This window comes from Saprolegnia diclina (assembly GCF_000281045.1).
Source record: "Saprolegnia diclina VS20 unplaced genomic scaffold supercont1.5, whole genome shotgun sequence".
Lineage (NCBI taxonomy): Eukaryota > Oomycota > Saprolegniomycetes > Saprolegniales > Saprolegniaceae > Saprolegnia > Saprolegnia diclina.
The window spans coordinates 1,213,633-1,229,487 of record NW_008246072.1 but is presented as its reverse complement, the minus strand read 5'-3'; the positions used below and the strand labels follow the sequence as shown (position 1 = coordinate 1,229,487).

Below are 15,855 nucleotides of genomic sequence, written 5' to 3'. Positions count from 1 at the left end.
GAATCTCATCCTAAAGTCCGAATTGAACTGCGCCGAGCGTCGCTCCGGTAGGACTTTATAGCTGGCGTAGAATATACTATACAAACTTCAAATGTCACGAAGATCCTACGTGTTGTGGGCCCCATATACCTTTCGGGACGCGCAGCTAGGATGGGCCTCGAGTCGACGATGATCGTCGTGGACACGTCCGAGTGGATGCGCAATGGCGACTACGTTCCCTCGCGCATCGAGGCGCAGGGCGACGCCGTGAACCTTCTCGTGACCTTCAAGACGAACGCCAACCCGGAGAGCACGGTCGGTATCCTCGCCATGTCCTCGACCGTCAACGTGCACAGCAAGACGGTCTCGCTCCTCGCGAGCCCGACCGACAATATTGGGAAGCTCCTCAACGTCATGCACGAGATCACGCCGGCCTCGATCGGCGGCACGGTCCAGTTTTCAGAGGCGATCCAAGTCGCGCAGCTCGCGCTCAAGCACCGCCGCAACAAGAAGGGCAGCGCGCGCATCGTCGTGTTCCTCGGCTCGCCCATTGACGAGGATGACAAGGCCTTGGTCAAGATTGGCAAGCTCTGTAAGAAGAACAACATTGGCGTCGACGTCGTCTCGATGGGCGACGTCGACCGCAACGCGCCCAAGCTCCAGGCCTTTGTCGATGCGGCCAACAGCAACCAAAACAGGTACATGAGACACACTGTGCCCTTGCGCAGGAATACTCACCGAACGCCTAGCCATCTGATCACGGTCCCGCCGGGGGTGTTGCCGTCGGACGTCTTGGTCTCGTCGCCGATCTTCCACGGCGATGGCGATGGCGGCATGGGCGCTGGCATGGGCGGCGGTGCCTCGAGCTCGAACGATTTCGCCGAGTTTGGAGGCGTCGACCCGAGCATGGACCCCGATCTTGCTTTGGTATACCCCTCACCTTCTTCGAGCCGCCTCTCATCCACTTGCAGGCGCTCCGTGTTTCCATGGAAGAAGAACGTGCCCGGCAGGAAGCTGCTGCGAAGCGCGCTGCCGAAGAAGCGACCAAGAGCGAGCCTCTGGCACCTATCGCCGAGACGACGCCGGCTGTCGAGGCAACGCCAGTCGTTGCGGAACCCAAGGCCCCGGCGCCGCCTGCTCCGACGACGACGTTTGCGACGCCTGTCAAGCAAGTACGTGGCCTATGCACTGGAATACCAGTGTCTCACATTGGCTCTTATAGGCGGCGGCTCCCGTAGAGACGCCCAAGGCCCCCGTGAAGGAAGCCGTGGCTGCGCCCGCGCCCGCGCCGGCGTCGACGATGCCTTTTATGGACCCCAACTTTGTCAGCTCGCTTCTCTCGGGTCTGCCGGGCGTCGACCCGAACGACCCGAAGATCCAAGCCGCCATGAAGCAGATCACGCAAAAGGACGACGAGAAGAAGAAGAAGGACGACGAGAAGAAGGACTAAGCGGCCTGCCTTTAAATCAACTTTATATGGCACAGACCGCGCGTCGCGTCATCAAGGTCTTTGGCGTAGCGGGATGGCAGCGAGCTCGGGTACGGAATGCCCGAGCCCGACCGACGCGGCGGTGGCTTGACGACCGGCGCTCTTGCGGTCGTTTGCCGCACTGCTGGTTTCGCGCGATCTCTCGCCGTACTCGTCGTCGTCGGTGGCTTCAGACACGCCTTTCGCTAGCGATTCACAAAGCTGAGGCGCATGTCGACACCGCCAGCAAGCGCACCTGTAGCTGCACCTGCTGCTGTTGGTTGATTTTGGCGACGCGGGCGTTCTCTTGCTGCAGGCGCTGTACTTCGGCGCGGAGCTCCGAGGCAGCGGTCCGCGTCTTGGCATGTTGCGCGTCGCGCGCCTCGATGACCCGCTGGAGTCGGTCGACCTCCTTACGCAAGCCGTGCACCTGCGCGCACGTGGCCTCCAGCGCTGCGCAGTTGTCTTTGACGAGCCGGAGCTTGGCCTTGTGCTTCTCGTAGCGCTTGGTGCGCTATCGCCGCCGTGAGCACATGGTCAAGCGACGCCAAGGCGTACGTTTTGGTGCTCGTACACAATGTGCATGAGGATCTGCTGCAACACGGTCTCGGGCAGACTCGCGATGAGGGCCGCTTCGCCATTTTGACATGATGAGGACAAATATGCATTGGTCGCACCTTGGTGGGCGGGCTGCGTGAAGAGGCCGCTAAAGCATGTGATGTGGAGGTTGCCCAAGATCATTTGCGTACACCTAGAGCCCATGAAGACATGCAACACATAGAGCGTGGCTTACATGGCTTGAAGCGACGGGATCGACCGGGACTTGGCCTGCACGACCTCGGGCACCTCGGGCGTCGGTGCCACGTACAGCGCCCGGCACCGCTTGACGTGGATCGGGAGCGACGCCGTGCCAAACTGCTCTTGGCAATACGGGCACGGCGAGAGCACGAGTCGGGTCCGGGGCGCCTCCGGCTCGAGGTTGATCGTCCACATGAGCTTCTGGGAACTGATGCGGCGAGGCCGTCTTCGTGCGACAGATAAAAACACGCAACTTGCCGTTGCCGCGCGTATTCTTACAGCACGCTTGCCCGCGTCGAGCGCCCTACGCAGGCGCCGCTGGGCCCAGTTCTCATATATCGTATCTCGCGGCGAGCCTCTCGCGCAGGCTTTTTGTGGGCGCCGCCGGTAGAAGGCCGGTGTCTACCGGCCGCGTCCGGATTCTGTGGACGGGTTCCGGATAAATGGAATTTCGAATGTTGGCGCTTTCTTCGATGCTGGATCATTTGATCTTTGCCGATGGCCTCGACGACGCGCGGCCGGTGCATTCTGCGCCTCCTTGCGCTGCAGTGCGTGACGTTCTGCCTCGTATTGATCACGTACGACTGGGGCAAAGACGGCGGTACGCAGCCAATGGCCTTTATGCGCGAGTCCTTTGGCAACCTCCAGTGGCACCGCGTCGACGTGCCAAGTACGTGGCCTGCAGTTGCCTTGCTCGCATGCCATGGCTGCTAGGTGATACGCTTCTGCGCAAGGATGCGAGTGCAAACCCGCACAACCGCGGCGTGGTCATTTGCGTCCACGAAGGCAACTTTGCTGCCGCGCTCTCGCTCGTCACGGAGCTCGCGTGCCTCGGGACCGAGCTGCCGGTCGAGCTGCACCACTGCACAGAGCGCGAGCTGCCGTCCGACTTGGCGGCAGTGCTCAAGCACGCTGCGTTCACGCACGTCCGCGTTGTCAACTCGTGCGCATTGGCCGCGGACCACGGCATCCCGAGACCGCCGCTGTTTGCTACGCCCCGCGACGCATGGATGAAGCCGCTGGCTCTCTATACGTCGACGTTCGACCACGTCATGATCCTCGATGCGCACACGCTGCTTCTGCGCAACCCGAGCGTCATCTGGACCGACGCCGGCTACGAAGCCAGTGGTGCGAGATGCAGAGATTGACACATTGTGATTTCAGAATTAGGGTCGTACTTTTTCCGCCAGCGCAACCTTTTGACGGATGCGAACGCGGGGGGCCGGTACACGCATCTGCTGCGCAAATACACGGACCTGTACCACTTGGACACGTCGGTTGAAGCCGTGAACCTCGAGCTCTCGGACGCTTTTACGCAGCATCTCAGCTCGTCGTTTGAGGCGCTGCAGACCGTCGACCCGAGTCTCCTTGTCGTGCACAAGACCCGCGTTTGTCCTGTGAAGTCTTTGCATGGGACACTAAGCCACGCATGTGTAGTACGGCGACCGCTTGCCCAAGCTACTCAAGAACCTCATTGGCCAAGCGCACCGCGACCCGTCGTTCGCGTGGCGTACGTGGCAACATGCGGCCTCGCGGTTGAATTTGCGTGTTTGTAGTCACGCCCCACGACGCGATCTTCGCGGTCTTTGAGCTCATGCACAAGCCGTTCCACGTGGCAACGTACGGAGCGAACACGCTCAATGCGCCGCGCGACGTCGAGCTGCACCCGACGGTCTTCTGCGGCCCCGTCGCCCAGCGCTGGATTGCGCCTTCTGTGTACGTGCGCGATCGAACATCGAACGCCGTGGAATCGAGCGAGGCTAATTGAGTGCGCGTAGACAAGTCTCCAAGAGCCTCTTCTACGTGCACGCGGCGACGCTTCTCGACACAAGACCCATCCCGACCAACGAAAAGCTCTATAGCTACCAAGGGTACATTGACGTACCGAGCAACGTGACGTCACTTCGCCTGCCCTCCTTGTTTAAAGAGGTCAGCGAATACCCAACGTGCTTTGCTGACGTCCAGCGCCACGAAGCGCTTCCCGCCGACTTTTTCAGAGCGCTCGCCCGTCGCCGCGCGCATTATCACGCGCTTGCTCTGGGCACCTTCCACGGCTTGACAGCGTGCTCGTAATCTCCAATCAATTTCATCCAACTTGATACTTTGATACAAGTGCTTGCTGGATAGTGTTTGGTGGTGAACACGGTAGCTAAAATCACGCAACCTTGCATTGACGCCCTCTGGAGGTGCTTGAGCACTACCGGTGAGGACCTTGCTCAGCATCTAGTCGGATGCTTTCACTGTGGTGGTCGGCCCTGGTGCTGATGGAGCGGATGGAGTTGGAGGTGCGCTGCGGGCAGCGGGTTCGTTTTGGCCAGGGCTGGAGCTCCTTTAACGCTTGCTTACTGGCTAAAAATGTCGATTTTCCCTGTAATACACCAATGCTGTATCGCAATAATCCTGATTTCAGCCAATCAGAGGCCTTCGCGGCAGCGGCCGTTCCATTCGACGATTAGAGGACACGATGGACGCCAAGGCTGACCCCAGGTACTACATGGACCACCGACGCGTAAGATCACAGTGAGAATGTATAGCTTCCAGGGCATCTCGTCCAAGAACCGCTCGACCGAATCGTGGCCATGGGTCGAGAAGTACCGGCCGTCGTCCTTGAGCGACCTCATCGCCCACGCCGACATTGTCGCGACGCTCAACCGGCTCATTGATTCGCAGAAGATGCCCCATCTGCTCTTCTACGGGCCGCCGGGCACGGGTAAGACGTCCATGATGCTCGCCGCCGCCCGTCGCCTCTACGGCAACAACTACCAGTCGATGGTGCTCGAGCTCAACGCCTCCGACGACCGTGGCATCAACGTCGTGCGCGACCAGATCAAGGAATTCGCCGGCACGAAGAAGCTCTTCTCCGATGGCATCAAGCTCATCATCCTCGACGAAGCCGATGCCATGACCAACGACGCGCAGTTTGCGCTGCGTCGCGGTATGCCCATCGCCTTGTCGACCCTAGCTCCTCGCTCATGCCTCTCTAGTGATTGAGAAGTACACCAAGAACGCTCGCTTCTGCCTCATCTGCAACTACGTGAGCAAGATCATCCCGGCGCTGCAGTCTCGTTGCACGCGCTTCCGCTTCTCGCCGCTCGAGGAGCATCAAGTCCGCGACCGCGTCGAGCACATTGCCAAGCTCGAAAAGTAACGTCCCCCTCGTCGCCATGCTTATCTCATGCACTGCTAGTGTGGCGATGACCCAAGACGGATTTCAAGCTGTGCTGCGCCTCGGCGGTGGCGACATGCGACGCATTCTCAACATCCTCCAAGCCACATCGATGGCCCATGACGAAGTGAACGAGGCCAACGTACGACTGTCTCGGGCTTGCATTGGTTGCGAAATCATTGTGGTGTAGGTGTATCTCTGCACAGGCAACCCGCTCCCCGCCGACATGACAGCGCTCTGCAACTGGCTCTGGACGGCGCCGTTTGAGGAGAGTGTGAAGCAGTGCATGGCGATGCAGCTCCAGAAAGGGTATGCGACCACGGACATTCTGCAGCACGTCTACCAGAACACGAACGAGCTCGAGCTGCCGCCGGCCGCGCGCATGTACGTCTACGACCAGCTCGCACACCTCGAGCACCGGCTCTGCTCGGGGACGTCCGAATCGCTCCAGCTCATTTCGCTTGTCGCCATCTTTGTGCGGGCGCGTGAGCTCATCTCGGCCGCGTAAGAAGGCGGTGTACTCTATCTACTAAAGCATTCTGTACTTGCTTTCTTAGTTTCGCTTCATGTAGTCTAGTAGTCGGAGGTAGCGTCGAGCGCGGCCTTGGTCTGGAACCGCTCCATGCCCTCCTTCCATACGGCGAGGTTGAGACCGTCAGGGCAGTAGGCGCAAATGACGCCGAGCTGCTGGACGTTGACGATGTTGTAATGCTCGTTGTCGAAGAAGAGCATGTCTTCGTACGCGACGCCCGACTCTTCGTGGAGCTGCTTGAAATGCACTTGCTTGTTCTTGGGGTAAATCGCTTGGTAGTCGATGAAGCTGTGGAGCACGCGTGGCGATGTCGGCTTCTTGCCCTTGGGCTTCTTCGCCTGGTTTACGCTAGCCTCAAGAAGTGGGCGATGGGAGATGTGCTACCTCGTCGGTTCGGACTTGGATAAGGCCCATGCAGTCGCGCGCCCAGTGCGGGTACGTGGTGCTCGAGGCCACAGCGACCTCGGTGCTGGCAAACGCGGGCGCAGTCGCGATTTCGTCGAGGACAGCATGGACGTCGTCGAAGAGATAGACCTCTTCGCCGTCGCGGGCCGAGACGACGCCAGCCTTGTTGCGGAGGAAGGGCGCGCCCGCAAGCTCATACATCTCGGGGTACCACAGCGTAAAGTCGAGATCAAACACGATGAGCTTGGGGATCTTGGCCCATCGGGCCGGCTCGCTGCCATCGCTCATCCTCGCACTGGATTTCGTGGGCGGATTCGGCACCAATGCCACTTTTAAACCCACACCACCACGTCGGACCACGCAATAGAGCCATTGAGCTATTAACGTACTTTGGCGCCAGGTCCAACGTGCGCTGCCTCATATGTATCTCTGTCGCATCCAGCATCCAGGAGTGTTAAAGCCATGTCGCGCGCTTGGCGTGCGCTGTGTCGACGGCGTATCTTCGGCATATGCCACAAACAAAATATCTCTTCGTTTTTCAAACCGCACCCGTATTTTTACGCGCCAATACGCTGGCCGAGGCCATATTTAGCTCCTAATTCGTACCCATATTGGCAAAATGATGTTGTTGCTGCTGTTGACAAGCGTCCTGCTCAAGCTCGTGACCGGCATCGAGTTCACGCAGCCGTACGTCGTGCAGTCGAGCTCGGACCACGTCCCGCTGGTTGACATCTTCAACTTTACACGTGGCGGCGAGGCTGTCGTGTACCTCGATGTGACGCTTCAAGCGACGCCCGGTGTCGTCCAAGGCCGCACCATGATGTACCTCTTGCTCTGCGACGAGATGGTCTTTGGCGACACCTACTGTGTCAACCGAACGCTCGGCACGGCCGCCGGGTGCCGCACGTTTCCGCTACGGCAGTCGAGCTTTGTGAGCCTCTGTATGACAAATCTCAACATCTCAAAATCACAAAATGGAATCTCAAAATCGTAGATAACCAGACGTCGACCCAGTACCACACGATCACATACCTCCACATCCGCGTTTCGGAGGCGTCCGCGGGTCCCAAGTTTATCTTTTTGGACGCGTGCGAAGCCCTCGGGGGCACCCATGGTATCGAATACTCAGTATATCAAGCATCGCCCATCTAAGCTTCGTAGGCTGGCTGCCGTCCTGTATGAAGAACGCGACGGGTCTGAATACGACGTGCTTTGCGTGCCCGGACATGCCGGCGGCTGATGAGGACGCGAGAAGCAACTGCATAGTGTCGCCGACGATTGCGCCCAATATCACGGGCCAGATCGACATCGCCATGTGCGACGGTGACGGCCGGTGTCTGGGCGACAGCGTTGCGGACTTGCTGAGCTTTTACATGGCGTACGCGGCGCTGTGGATTGTTCTGACGCTGCTCTGGGTCGTGCCGCTGCTCAAGAAGCCGTATCTGTGCATTCGCCTGCACTATCTCTTTGCCATCATCGCTCTCATGGAGGTAGTTAGATTTCATATTTCTGCGTGTTGAATTAGAGTCTGTAGACTGCGTACGCGCTGCTGTCGTGCGTGACGTTCGCCAGTCCACTGGCGCCGATTCAGATCTTTCTCCAGTTTGGCTACTCGGTCGTTGGCGCGCTCTTCTTGCAGTTCCTCTGCCGCTGCTTCACCGTAAAATGTATCTCTGGGGCTAGGGTATCATGAAAACGGTAGGTCCAACTCGTCTTGATGCTCGCCGACGGCTACCAAGTGACGCAAAATGGCCTTGAGAACCCGACGTGGATCTCGCTCGACTGGACGTTTGTGATGTTCTGGACCATCTGCCGCAACGCGTCGCTCTACTCGAACACGGCGAGTGGACCTGGCGTCTTGCAACAGATCCAGTGGAGCGTGGCTTGCTACCTCATGTTTAGGTAGTTATACAGAGGACGCATTTTGTTTTGATCGTATCAATGTAGCAACTATAGCCACGCTCGGCGCCACGTCAAGCGCCTCCGCAACTTGACCTTTGAGATGCAAGTGCGGCTCCATATCGACCCGGACACGACCCCCATCATGGAAAAGCTAAGGGTACCCTTGACTTTCGAGTTGACAGATTGATACTTGGGAGTAGGTGTTTCATGCGCTGCCGGTGGTTTTTTTCACGTATTTTCCGCTCTTGTGGGTCAACAATCAGCTGAATTGGATGCCAATTCCCCACTTTATCGCGGACCACGGTATTTTTACGCTCCTTTGTCTGCACCTCGGGTATCGCTTCCGCGTTCGGCGCTTCTACCACGAGTTTTTGCTGGCGCCTTCCGACACCATTTTGCCACCGCCACCGCCCGACCACCCGACGACTTTTGTGCTCATCCAGCCGCCCAACCCTTCCGAGCCGACGGCCTGCGGCGCGTTAGCAGCGCCGCGCAGCTCCAATAAGCCTCGCCAAGACCCCATCTGACAACCAGAAGCTCTTACTCTTCGTCATCCGTCTTCTGCGTTGCCCGTGTCGTCGTCGAGGGCAGCTGTCGTCTCGTACGTAGGCTCTGGTGTGGCCGTCGACTCTGGTGTGGTCGCTAGTTCTGGTAGGGTCGATGGTTCGGGTGTAGGATCTGGTGTGGTCACCGACTCGAAGTGTGTCGTTGAATCTAGCGTGGCAGCTGGCGGATCGGAGGGCACTGGCTCAGACATTGCAGTGGTCAGTGTCGGCGTTGACAGCTGCATCGGAATTGCCCTCGTTGGCAACTCGACACCGTCACCGTGCTCGGTGCTTTGGCTCGCGATGATAGCGGCTGGTTGCGCATGTGTTTCGGCTGCCTTGACAGGGGTGGTTTTACTCGAGTCTTCGTTGGTGACTGCCTCCGCCACGTTGTCAGCGGCAGTCGGAGAGACGAGATCCTCTGTCGCTTCTCCTTGTGCGAGCAACGTCGTCGTCGTTTCCTCTTGCATGTTGAACGACGTCTCGTCTTCCGCTGGTAACGCGTCGATCGTCTCTATTCCTTGGGGTTCAGTGGCAGGACCAGTCGACTCATCTCGTAGGGGAGGCTCCGGGGCGACACCCGAGCTATCGCTGTCATTGGCTCTCATTACCATGTTGGCATCGCCCAGATGATCGTCGACGGGCTTCGCCTCATCGTCGTCGTCATCGTCATCCACAATGTCTTCTTCGTCCGCAAGCGTCACTGCCATCTCTGGCGCAGCGATCACATTGTCGTCTGACATGTCGTCGACAAGCTCTTCGAGAGGCGCCTCCTCCTTGACGACTATAGCAATGTATTTTTCCATCGAGTCGGCAATGAGGTCTCTCGGTGACGACGTCACGTTTCGGGCGACCTCTACCACAGCACTCGAGTCTTCTGCATAGTCGTCGGTAGCGGTATCTTCGACAACACTCTGGCTTTGAACGTTTGGCTCTTGTGTCGGTGCTGCCAGCTGCTTTCGAATCGAGACGCAGAGCTCGCCGACGCGTGCGTCATGGTGCTGCACAGGTAGCCAGACGTTGGCGACATCGGCCAGTTGCCACGCGGTCGGTGGAAGCTCACAGCAGCCGATGTAGCCGTCGTGGTGCAGGTAGTTTTCGTCCTTAATCTCGATCGCCAAAGGGGCGTTGAGGCAGTGAGGGGGGAACGTGAGCTCTTGGTGCCACACAGGGTCTCGCCCGCCGTCGTCGTGGGTTCTAGTCCGGAACGACATGTCGCCGCATGTGACCAAGCAGTACGGGTCTTGCTTCCCGACCCACTGTGCATCGTACAAGCCCCGCGCACTCTCGATCGTGACGAGCAACGCGTCATACGTACGCTGTGAGACTTCAATGGACGACGCGAGAAGAGACGCCTGCGCTGGCTTGATGTGCGGTGACGGCGGTTGCACCAGCCACGGTGGCTCAACCGCGGTCGAGACCATGGGTGCAGCACACTCGCGGCAGTGGGTAGCCGGTCGGTGACTGCAAATGGAGCACAACACTGGCGTGTTGACTTCGGTCGATGGACGGGCCGTCCCACAGGTCCCGCACATGGTCGACCATGGGTTGGTGCTGCTCAAGCAGACAGGACATGTCCAGGCATTAGGTTGAAGACAGTTCGGTGGCTCGGTGGGAAGGACCTACAACACCGGTGGCGCTGCGAAGGTGCATTCTTATGGTACCTCTGGTTTCGCAATGGTGACGATGGGAGGATTCACCTGGAGCTTGAGCTCAATTGGTGGCGTTTCGATCAGCTTGGGGGGCTCCCGCGCAGCTGCTTCGATTGCAGCTTGCTTGGCCAGTCTTTTGGCTTGTCGCGGAATGTTCTCTTCCATCTCGCACTGTGCAGCGAGCTCGGCAATGCGGCACTGCCGCCGATACTCGGCTTCGATGATGGCTTGCTTCTTGCGCTTGACGAATTTCGACGCCGAGACATCGGCCTCCAGACCCATCAATATCATTTGCTCTGGACTCTCGACTACCTTGGGCAGAGCTATCGGCAGCGGCAATGGTTCCTTCTTGGGTGCAGGCGACGTCGTTTCGGGCTCAACGTTGTTGGCTTGCAATCGCGTCTCCTTCCTACCTCGGCATGAGAATGGTACCTCGCGAAACGGAGTACCGAGGCGACGGCACAGTCGCTGGCTGCGCAGCAAGTGCGTCTCGCAGCCGCTGGACTTCTTTATAGTACTCTTGGGCCTGCATATGTAGCTCTTGTAGTCGGAGGGACTTGCTAACGTCATTGACCTCATGACCTCTATCGCTGAAACGACTTGGTAGATACCAGCTGTACTTAAGCTCGTCGAGCTCCACTTTGCGGGTCTGTGCGAGCGCCTCAGCGTTGTGCGCCTACTGAGCCTATGAACTCCAAACGGGGAAGGCGCGAGCTCGTGCTTTTTGCTGGAGCTCATTGACGAGGCGGTCGGTGATTTCTTTTCGACGCTTGGCAGCGCCTTGGGTGTTGCCCTCGCGCATGACTGCAAACACGTTTTGCAACTACGAGGGTGCGACAATGGCTAGCGGGGTGCGACAGAGCCACGTACGTCCTTTTCCTTCTTCTTGAGCATTTCTTGGAGCTTGAGGTTGCTCGACCGGACTTGGACGAGCTCTTCGCTCTATCGGCCGCTGGTTCCAAGGTCGTGGTCGTGCAAACGGAGCTCACCTGCTCGACGAGCTTTTGCTTGATTGCCGTGAGCTCGTGCTGGAGGCGCGTGACGAGCAGGTCCTTCTCGGCGCTCTACATGGTGATGGCCAATAGGAGGCAAAGCGACGGCATAACGAATGGTACGAGGTGCTGGGCGTGGATCGGCGCAGTTGTCGCACTTGGCATCGTCAGTCAGTCGGTCGTGATGGGTCCACTCCCATCGACTACGGCCTTTCGACCCGCCAGGATTTCCCGATAAACAGTGTTTTCAACAGCGTGTGGGATTCTGTATGAAATCGAGTCTGAGGCGTTGGATTGGCCGGCCTCGTAGCATCGACATTGCCGCTTGGCATGCGAGGCGGCGGTGTCGACAAAATCTCAAGTACGAACAGACTGCGATAAAGTGGTCCTGAACTGTGTGTTTGCAATAGTGTTTGGGTCCACAGCCGCGGGCGTAAGCTTTGACCCAGGCCGCCAGCATCGACGACAAGGGGGCAAGACGCTGCTGATGCGAGCGAAGATGTTCGTTCGGTCTCGCTACCACAACGTCTCTACACGTGAAAATCCACGCTAACGTCTCGTATTCAGCCCTGATATCGCACAATCGTCATTCGTGGGGCACCAGGTTTGGTCATTTTATGTGCCGACCTTCTTAACGCCAGGAATACTGATATTACATTATCGCGTAAGTCTTGCGCATCGATACGCAGGTGAGAGCCACTTGAGGCGGCGGATGCAATCGGCGAGGCCACGGTAGTAGTGCGCACGTTCCGAGAAGGTGCGCGCCAGACGCGTGCAAACAATGTCATCCCGGAAACGCTTCAGCGCAATGAGCGTGGCACGCATCTTGGGATTCGCGAGTTTTTCTGGCGTCGAAAAGTGCGCGAGGTAGCGGTTCGTCTTGCGCAGCAGCTTCTCAAGCATTAGCTTGCTTAATATCGTCGTGTGGGATGACATACGTTTCTTCAACTAAAGAGGCAGCGCGACGGGTATCAGGAAGCGATAAAGGGTGATGCGAGAGCTTTTCCGCCCATTTCAACTTGCAACCTGGCTCTTCTACGTAATCGGGTAAAGCAACTCTGTGAAGTAGAAGACGCAGTGCGAGATGGTCGACGGTTTAACAAATATGCTCTGGCATCGTCAAGCTCCATAAAGAGATCTGACGCAATGCAGATCAAGGCGCTTCATATTGTCAAGTCGATACTCTCGATCCAACCAATCAAAGAACATAAAAGAGTTATCATTCAGCTACGCCGAGATGCCTGGGAGGTTGAGGAGCAGATTGGTCTTTTGGTGCGCGACAAAGACGTCGGCAAGCAGGTTCTTGTTGCCGTCGCCAGCAATCACAACGTCCTTGTTGGCAGCCATTGCGCTTGTCACATCGAGACGCTGCATTTTTAGCAAGAACGCGCGCTGGTGCTCGAGCTTGGTCGCCGCCGCACCCTCGGCTTCGGCGAGGATCTCCTGGACGCGGGCCTCGCCCAGTGCGCGAAGTCGGTCGACGTCAGCCTTCATCTTGAGCTGGAGCGCGTCACGCTCAGCGTATATCTGCATCACGTCGGCATCGCACGCAGCCTGGATCTCGGTCTGGATCATCTCAGTCGTGGCGGCAATCTTGGCGATCGCGAGGTCGGCGTCGGCGACGATCTTGGCGCAGCGGACGCTCTGCTCCTGCTTGATCTGCGCCTCGAGAAGCTTCGTGTCGGCCTTAATGACGTCGATGGTTTTTTGGATCTCGGCGCACTGGCGACTGCCCGCCTCGGTCTCCTCCATGCGGCGCATGCGCTTGGAGAGCTTGGTCGTGTCGATCTCTTCCTTGTACTGGAGCAGCTGCATGTCGCTCATCTGCTTCATCGTTTGCTCCTTGATCGCGCTCTGGTACGTCGTCTTCTCCTCCATTTGCGTCTCGAAATTCGGCGGCAAAAAGACGTTGGTGATCGCAACCGACGAGATCTCGACGCCATACGGGTTGAACTGCGTGTTGAGGTTGTGCTTGATGTCCTCCGTGACGCTGTAGAGCACCTTGGCTGCCGGCACGTCGGACGCGCCTTCGACTTGGAGGTACTTGACGGGCATTGCGAGCACGGGAGTCTCGTCCGTCGTCTTGGTCTCTTCCTCATCAAACAGCAAGTCGTCAATGGGCGCCGATGGCTGCGTCTGAAGCGAGTTCTCCATACGTTCCTTGACCGTGCCGTCGCGGAGCGAGTAGACCTCGGTGTGCTCGACGCTTCGCGCAAGCGCGCGCACGGCTTCCTCTTGGGCGTTGCGCAGCTGCGTTTCGAGTCCCTGCGGCCCCAGCTCGTACACGAACCGCTTGACGAGCGCTGGGTCTTCGCCCTTGGCTTCGTCGCCCATGATGCGAAACACGAGACACATGTCGATGTGGACGGTGACGTTATCGGCGGTCTTGCAGCCTTTGACGGGCGTGTTGAAGACTACGTTTTGCTTGGTGACGAGGTACGCGACCTTGGTAAAGATGGACGCCATGTGAAACCCCGCTGGCCACAGCGGGCTGTGACGCCCGTCTGGGTGCTCGTAGTCGAGGTCCTTGCCGTAGCGCTGGACGATCGCGTACATGCCTTCGGGGATGCGAATGTAGGGCTTGATCGGGCTCCGGCCGGGCTGCAGAATCAAAATCGTCTTGCCGTCCTTGCACGAGCCAAAGCGCTCGTTGGCCTTGTCGACGCGCCAAATCGTGTCGTAGAGAAGGTGCGTCTGGGCCTTGGCCTTGCTCTCGGACGTTGTCATGTTCACAAATGAAATTGGAAACTGAGGGTGGAGTTTGTCCTCCAGGTTCAAAACGCGCTACCACGTCGTGCATGTACTCTGAGCTCTCGACGTTGAAGTGAGTCTATCCCAAGTTCTCGACGTTGTCGCAAGGGTCCAGTGGAGCTTTGGAGTCCGGCGTTGGACACATACGCCAGCAACAACACATCTGTTTTCGCTTGTCGTATCAGCGGTTAGAATCTTGGATCGAGATCACACGTCACTCAGAAACTCAGAAAGCCGCAGAGATACGCAAGGAACCCGGTCGTCGCTTCGAACCCGTCGTCGATAAAATTTGTCGATGCGCACAGTAGCTTCGACTCCAGATATAAATTTCAACGTGCCCCTTTTCCGTGTGTGACACGCGGGAAACTCCTGGATGGTTCGTTGCCAGAGCTTCACGAAGCCACAACCCTAGCTCATATCAAGGGACCCTTGCTCATATGCACGCAAGAGCTTTGTCCCACTGCAAGAGCCCAGCGTCTTATGCTGTCTAGAAAGGAAGAAGGGGTATTTGCAGTACTCGTGATTCGTCGATGCACCACGGTGCTGGACATGCTGACGAGTCGAAGAAATCGCCAAGTGGACTCCTTCGCATACAAAATCCAAGTAAAATAATGCGATTCAGGCGGTCACATACGCGAGAGTCATTCCCGCTCGTTCCTTCAACTACATGTACACAAAATAGAGTAGTACAAAACAGCGTCACTACAATGTCCACTGGCACTGCCTCTGTCCATGCCCAACGGGCCCACAAGTCCTGGCATCTTCGAGATCCCATTTCATCTTTCACCAAGCAAGGCTCCAAGCAGCTCAGCATCGTCGTCCAAAAACGATCCGCAAGCACATGCAGGCCGAGCACGCCAAGACCAACGACATCAGCATCCCGCTCGTGCTTGTGCGCAAGTACCCGCACCTTCTCGATGCCCCATTCAAGATGTGGGTGCTCTACCAAAAATGCGCATGCGGGGATCCTCGAGCCCGGTCTCAACATGTTTTGGCCGTCGTACTACCGCGTCTCGCACATCGTCACCAACCACGCGGTAACGTACTCGGCGCCGGTCCAGCGCTGCGCGACGTCCGACAACGTCATGAACGACATTGACATCTCGATCAACTTCCAGGTGGACGACGCCGTCAAGTTTATCTACCTCCTCGGGTTCAACGAGCTCATCTCGCAGATCACTGAGGAGGCGATCCGCCTCGTGCACTCGGTGCGCCATGACCAAGTCGACGACCTCCGCGAGGTGTTTGCAAGTGGCAGGAAGAAGGACCTCAACCAAAAGGTGTGCGCAGCGTCACTATCGCGTCGTTGCGCAGCTTGGTGGCCATGGCCGACGCCGCGGCCGCCGCAATGTCCTTCTGGCCTCGGGCGCGAAGCACCTTGGCGTCGCAGATCGACCGCTGGTCGATGCAGAGCATCTCCACCTTGGCTTCGGTGTCAAACCGGAGCTTTTGGCGGCGAATAAGTTAGCGCTCCTTGAGTGGCCAAGCACTCGTGGATCGGGTTTGCGCCAGTGACCAAGACTCTCCCGCGTGCAAGCCTAGCAAAAGTCCTTGTGCTGCCTCCAACCCGCTGCATGAGATCCAATGAACGAACTAACGAAACCTTGTAAGGATCTGCTGTCTAAAGTCTGGCAGAGAATCTCGTCGAACGAGCCATCGAAGAAG

General features: G+C 58.0%; 11 protein-coding genes across 11 annotated transcripts in view; 5 read left to right on the top strand and 6 right to left on the bottom strand.

The window, feature by feature from the left end:
* Positions 1–150: 150 nt before the first annotated feature.
* SDRG_02476 (hypothetical protein) lies at positions 151–1,429 on the top strand (the record flags this gene model as incomplete). Its single annotated transcript, XM_008608065.1, has 4 exons — positions 151–677; positions 729–906; positions 951–1,151; positions 1,202–1,429. 4 exons carry the CDS (start codon positions 151–153, stop codon positions 1,427–1,429), a joined length of 1,134 nt encoding a protein of 377 aa, XP_008606287.1.
* SDRG_02475 (hypothetical protein) lies at positions 1,412–2,676 on the bottom strand. Its single transcript, XM_008608064.1, has 5 exons — positions 2,241–2,676; positions 2,125–2,198; positions 2,006–2,079; positions 1,704–1,961; positions 1,412–1,653 (listed from the first exon to the last, which is right to left on the bottom strand). The coding sequence occupies exons 1-5, from the start codon at positions 2,438–2,440 to the stop codon at positions 1,441–1,443; spliced, it is 819 nt and encodes a 272-aa protein (XP_008606286.1). The 5' UTR covers positions 2,441–2,676; the 3' UTR covers positions 1,412–1,440.
* A 55-nt stretch (positions 2,677–2,731) lies between these two features.
* On the top strand, positions 2,732–4,357 carry SDRG_02474 (hypothetical protein). Its single transcript, XM_008608063.1, has 6 exons — positions 2,732–2,915; positions 2,960–3,373; positions 3,416–3,633; positions 3,683–3,755; positions 3,802–3,961; positions 4,024–4,357. Exons 1-6 carry the CDS (start codon positions 2,744–2,746, stop codon positions 4,316–4,318), a joined length of 1,332 nt encoding a protein of 443 aa, XP_008606285.1. The 5' UTR covers positions 2,732–2,743; the 3' UTR covers positions 4,319–4,357.
* A 322-nt stretch (positions 4,358–4,679) lies between these two features.
* SDRG_02473 (replication factor C subunit 3/5) lies at positions 4,680–5,961 on the top strand. Its single transcript, XM_008608062.1, has 5 exons — positions 4,680–4,732; positions 4,780–5,180; positions 5,230–5,389; positions 5,433–5,553; positions 5,602–5,961. Exons 1-5 carry the CDS (start codon positions 4,710–4,712, stop codon positions 5,917–5,919), a joined length of 1,023 nt encoding a protein of 340 aa, XP_008606284.1. The 5' UTR covers positions 4,680–4,709; the 3' UTR covers positions 5,920–5,961.
* On the bottom strand, positions 5,914–6,665 carry SDRG_02472 (magnesium-dependent phosphatase-1). Its single transcript, XM_008608061.1, has 2 exons — positions 6,328–6,665; positions 5,914–6,281 (listed from the first exon to the last, which is right to left on the bottom strand). Exons 1-2 carry the CDS (start codon positions 6,634–6,636, stop codon positions 5,985–5,987), a joined length of 606 nt encoding a protein of 201 aa, XP_008606283.1. The 5' UTR covers positions 6,637–6,665; the 3' UTR covers positions 5,914–5,984.
* A 305-nt stretch (positions 6,666–6,970) lies between these two features.
* On the top strand, positions 6,971–8,801 carry SDRG_02471 (hypothetical protein; the record flags this gene model as incomplete). The annotated part of the gene is made up of 7 exons (XM_008608060.1): positions 6,971–7,289; positions 7,343–7,462; positions 7,510–7,838; positions 7,883–8,008; positions 8,051–8,250; positions 8,296–8,407; positions 8,451–8,801. The coding sequence occupies 7 exons, from the start codon at positions 6,971–6,973 to the stop codon at positions 8,775–8,777; spliced, it is 1,533 nt and encodes a 510-aa protein (XP_008606282.1). The 3' UTR covers positions 8,778–8,801.
* A 508-nt stretch (positions 8,802–9,309) lies between these two features.
* SDRG_02470 (hypothetical protein) lies at positions 9,310–10,243 on the bottom strand (the record flags this gene model as incomplete). Its single annotated transcript, XM_008608059.1, has 2 exons — positions 9,407–10,243; positions 9,310–9,348 (listed from the first exon to the last, which is right to left on the bottom strand). Exons 1-2 carry the CDS (start codon positions 10,217–10,219, stop codon positions 9,310–9,312), a joined length of 852 nt encoding a protein of 283 aa, XP_008606281.1. The 5' UTR covers positions 10,220–10,243.
* A 207-nt stretch (positions 10,244–10,450) lies between these two features.
* Positions 10,451–11,672, bottom strand: SDRG_02469 (hypothetical protein; the record flags this gene model as incomplete). The annotated part of the gene is made up of 7 exons (XM_008608058.1): positions 11,563–11,672; positions 11,437–11,511; positions 11,318–11,389; positions 11,148–11,270; positions 11,059–11,123; positions 10,897–11,007; positions 10,451–10,856 (listed from the first exon to the last, which is right to left on the bottom strand). The coding sequence occupies exons 1-7, from the start codon at positions 11,602–11,604 to the stop codon at positions 10,451–10,453; spliced, it is 894 nt and encodes a 297-aa protein (XP_008606280.1). The 5' UTR covers positions 11,605–11,672.
* Positions 11,673–12,054: 382 nt separating this feature from the next.
* On the bottom strand, positions 12,055–12,342 carry SDRG_02468 (hypothetical protein; the record flags this gene model as incomplete). The annotated part of the gene is made up of 2 exons (XM_008608057.1): positions 12,055–12,085; positions 12,125–12,342. 2 exons carry the CDS (start codon positions 12,340–12,342, stop codon positions 12,055–12,057), a joined length of 249 nt encoding a protein of 82 aa, XP_008606279.1.
* Positions 12,343–12,586: 244 nt separating this feature from the next.
* SDRG_02467 (hypothetical protein) lies at positions 12,587–14,172 on the bottom strand. The gene has a single exon (XM_008608056.1). It carries the CDS (start codon positions 14,164–14,166, stop codon positions 12,667–12,669), a length of 1,500 nt encoding a protein of 499 aa, XP_008606278.1. The 5' UTR covers positions 14,167–14,172; the 3' UTR covers positions 12,587–12,666.
* Positions 14,173–15,031: 859 nt separating this feature from the next.
* Positions 15,032–15,855, top strand: part of SDRG_02466 (hypothetical protein) — a gene marked incomplete at its 5' end in the record, with an annotated part of 1,952 nt that continues 1,128 nt past the window's right edge. The window contains 2 exons of the mRNA XM_008608055.1: positions 15,032–15,127; positions 15,165–15,470. Of these exons, the coding sequence (XP_008606277.1) occupies positions 15,032–15,127; positions 15,165–15,470 (402 nt within the window). The remainder of the gene's footprint in view (positions 15,128–15,164; positions 15,471–15,855) is intronic.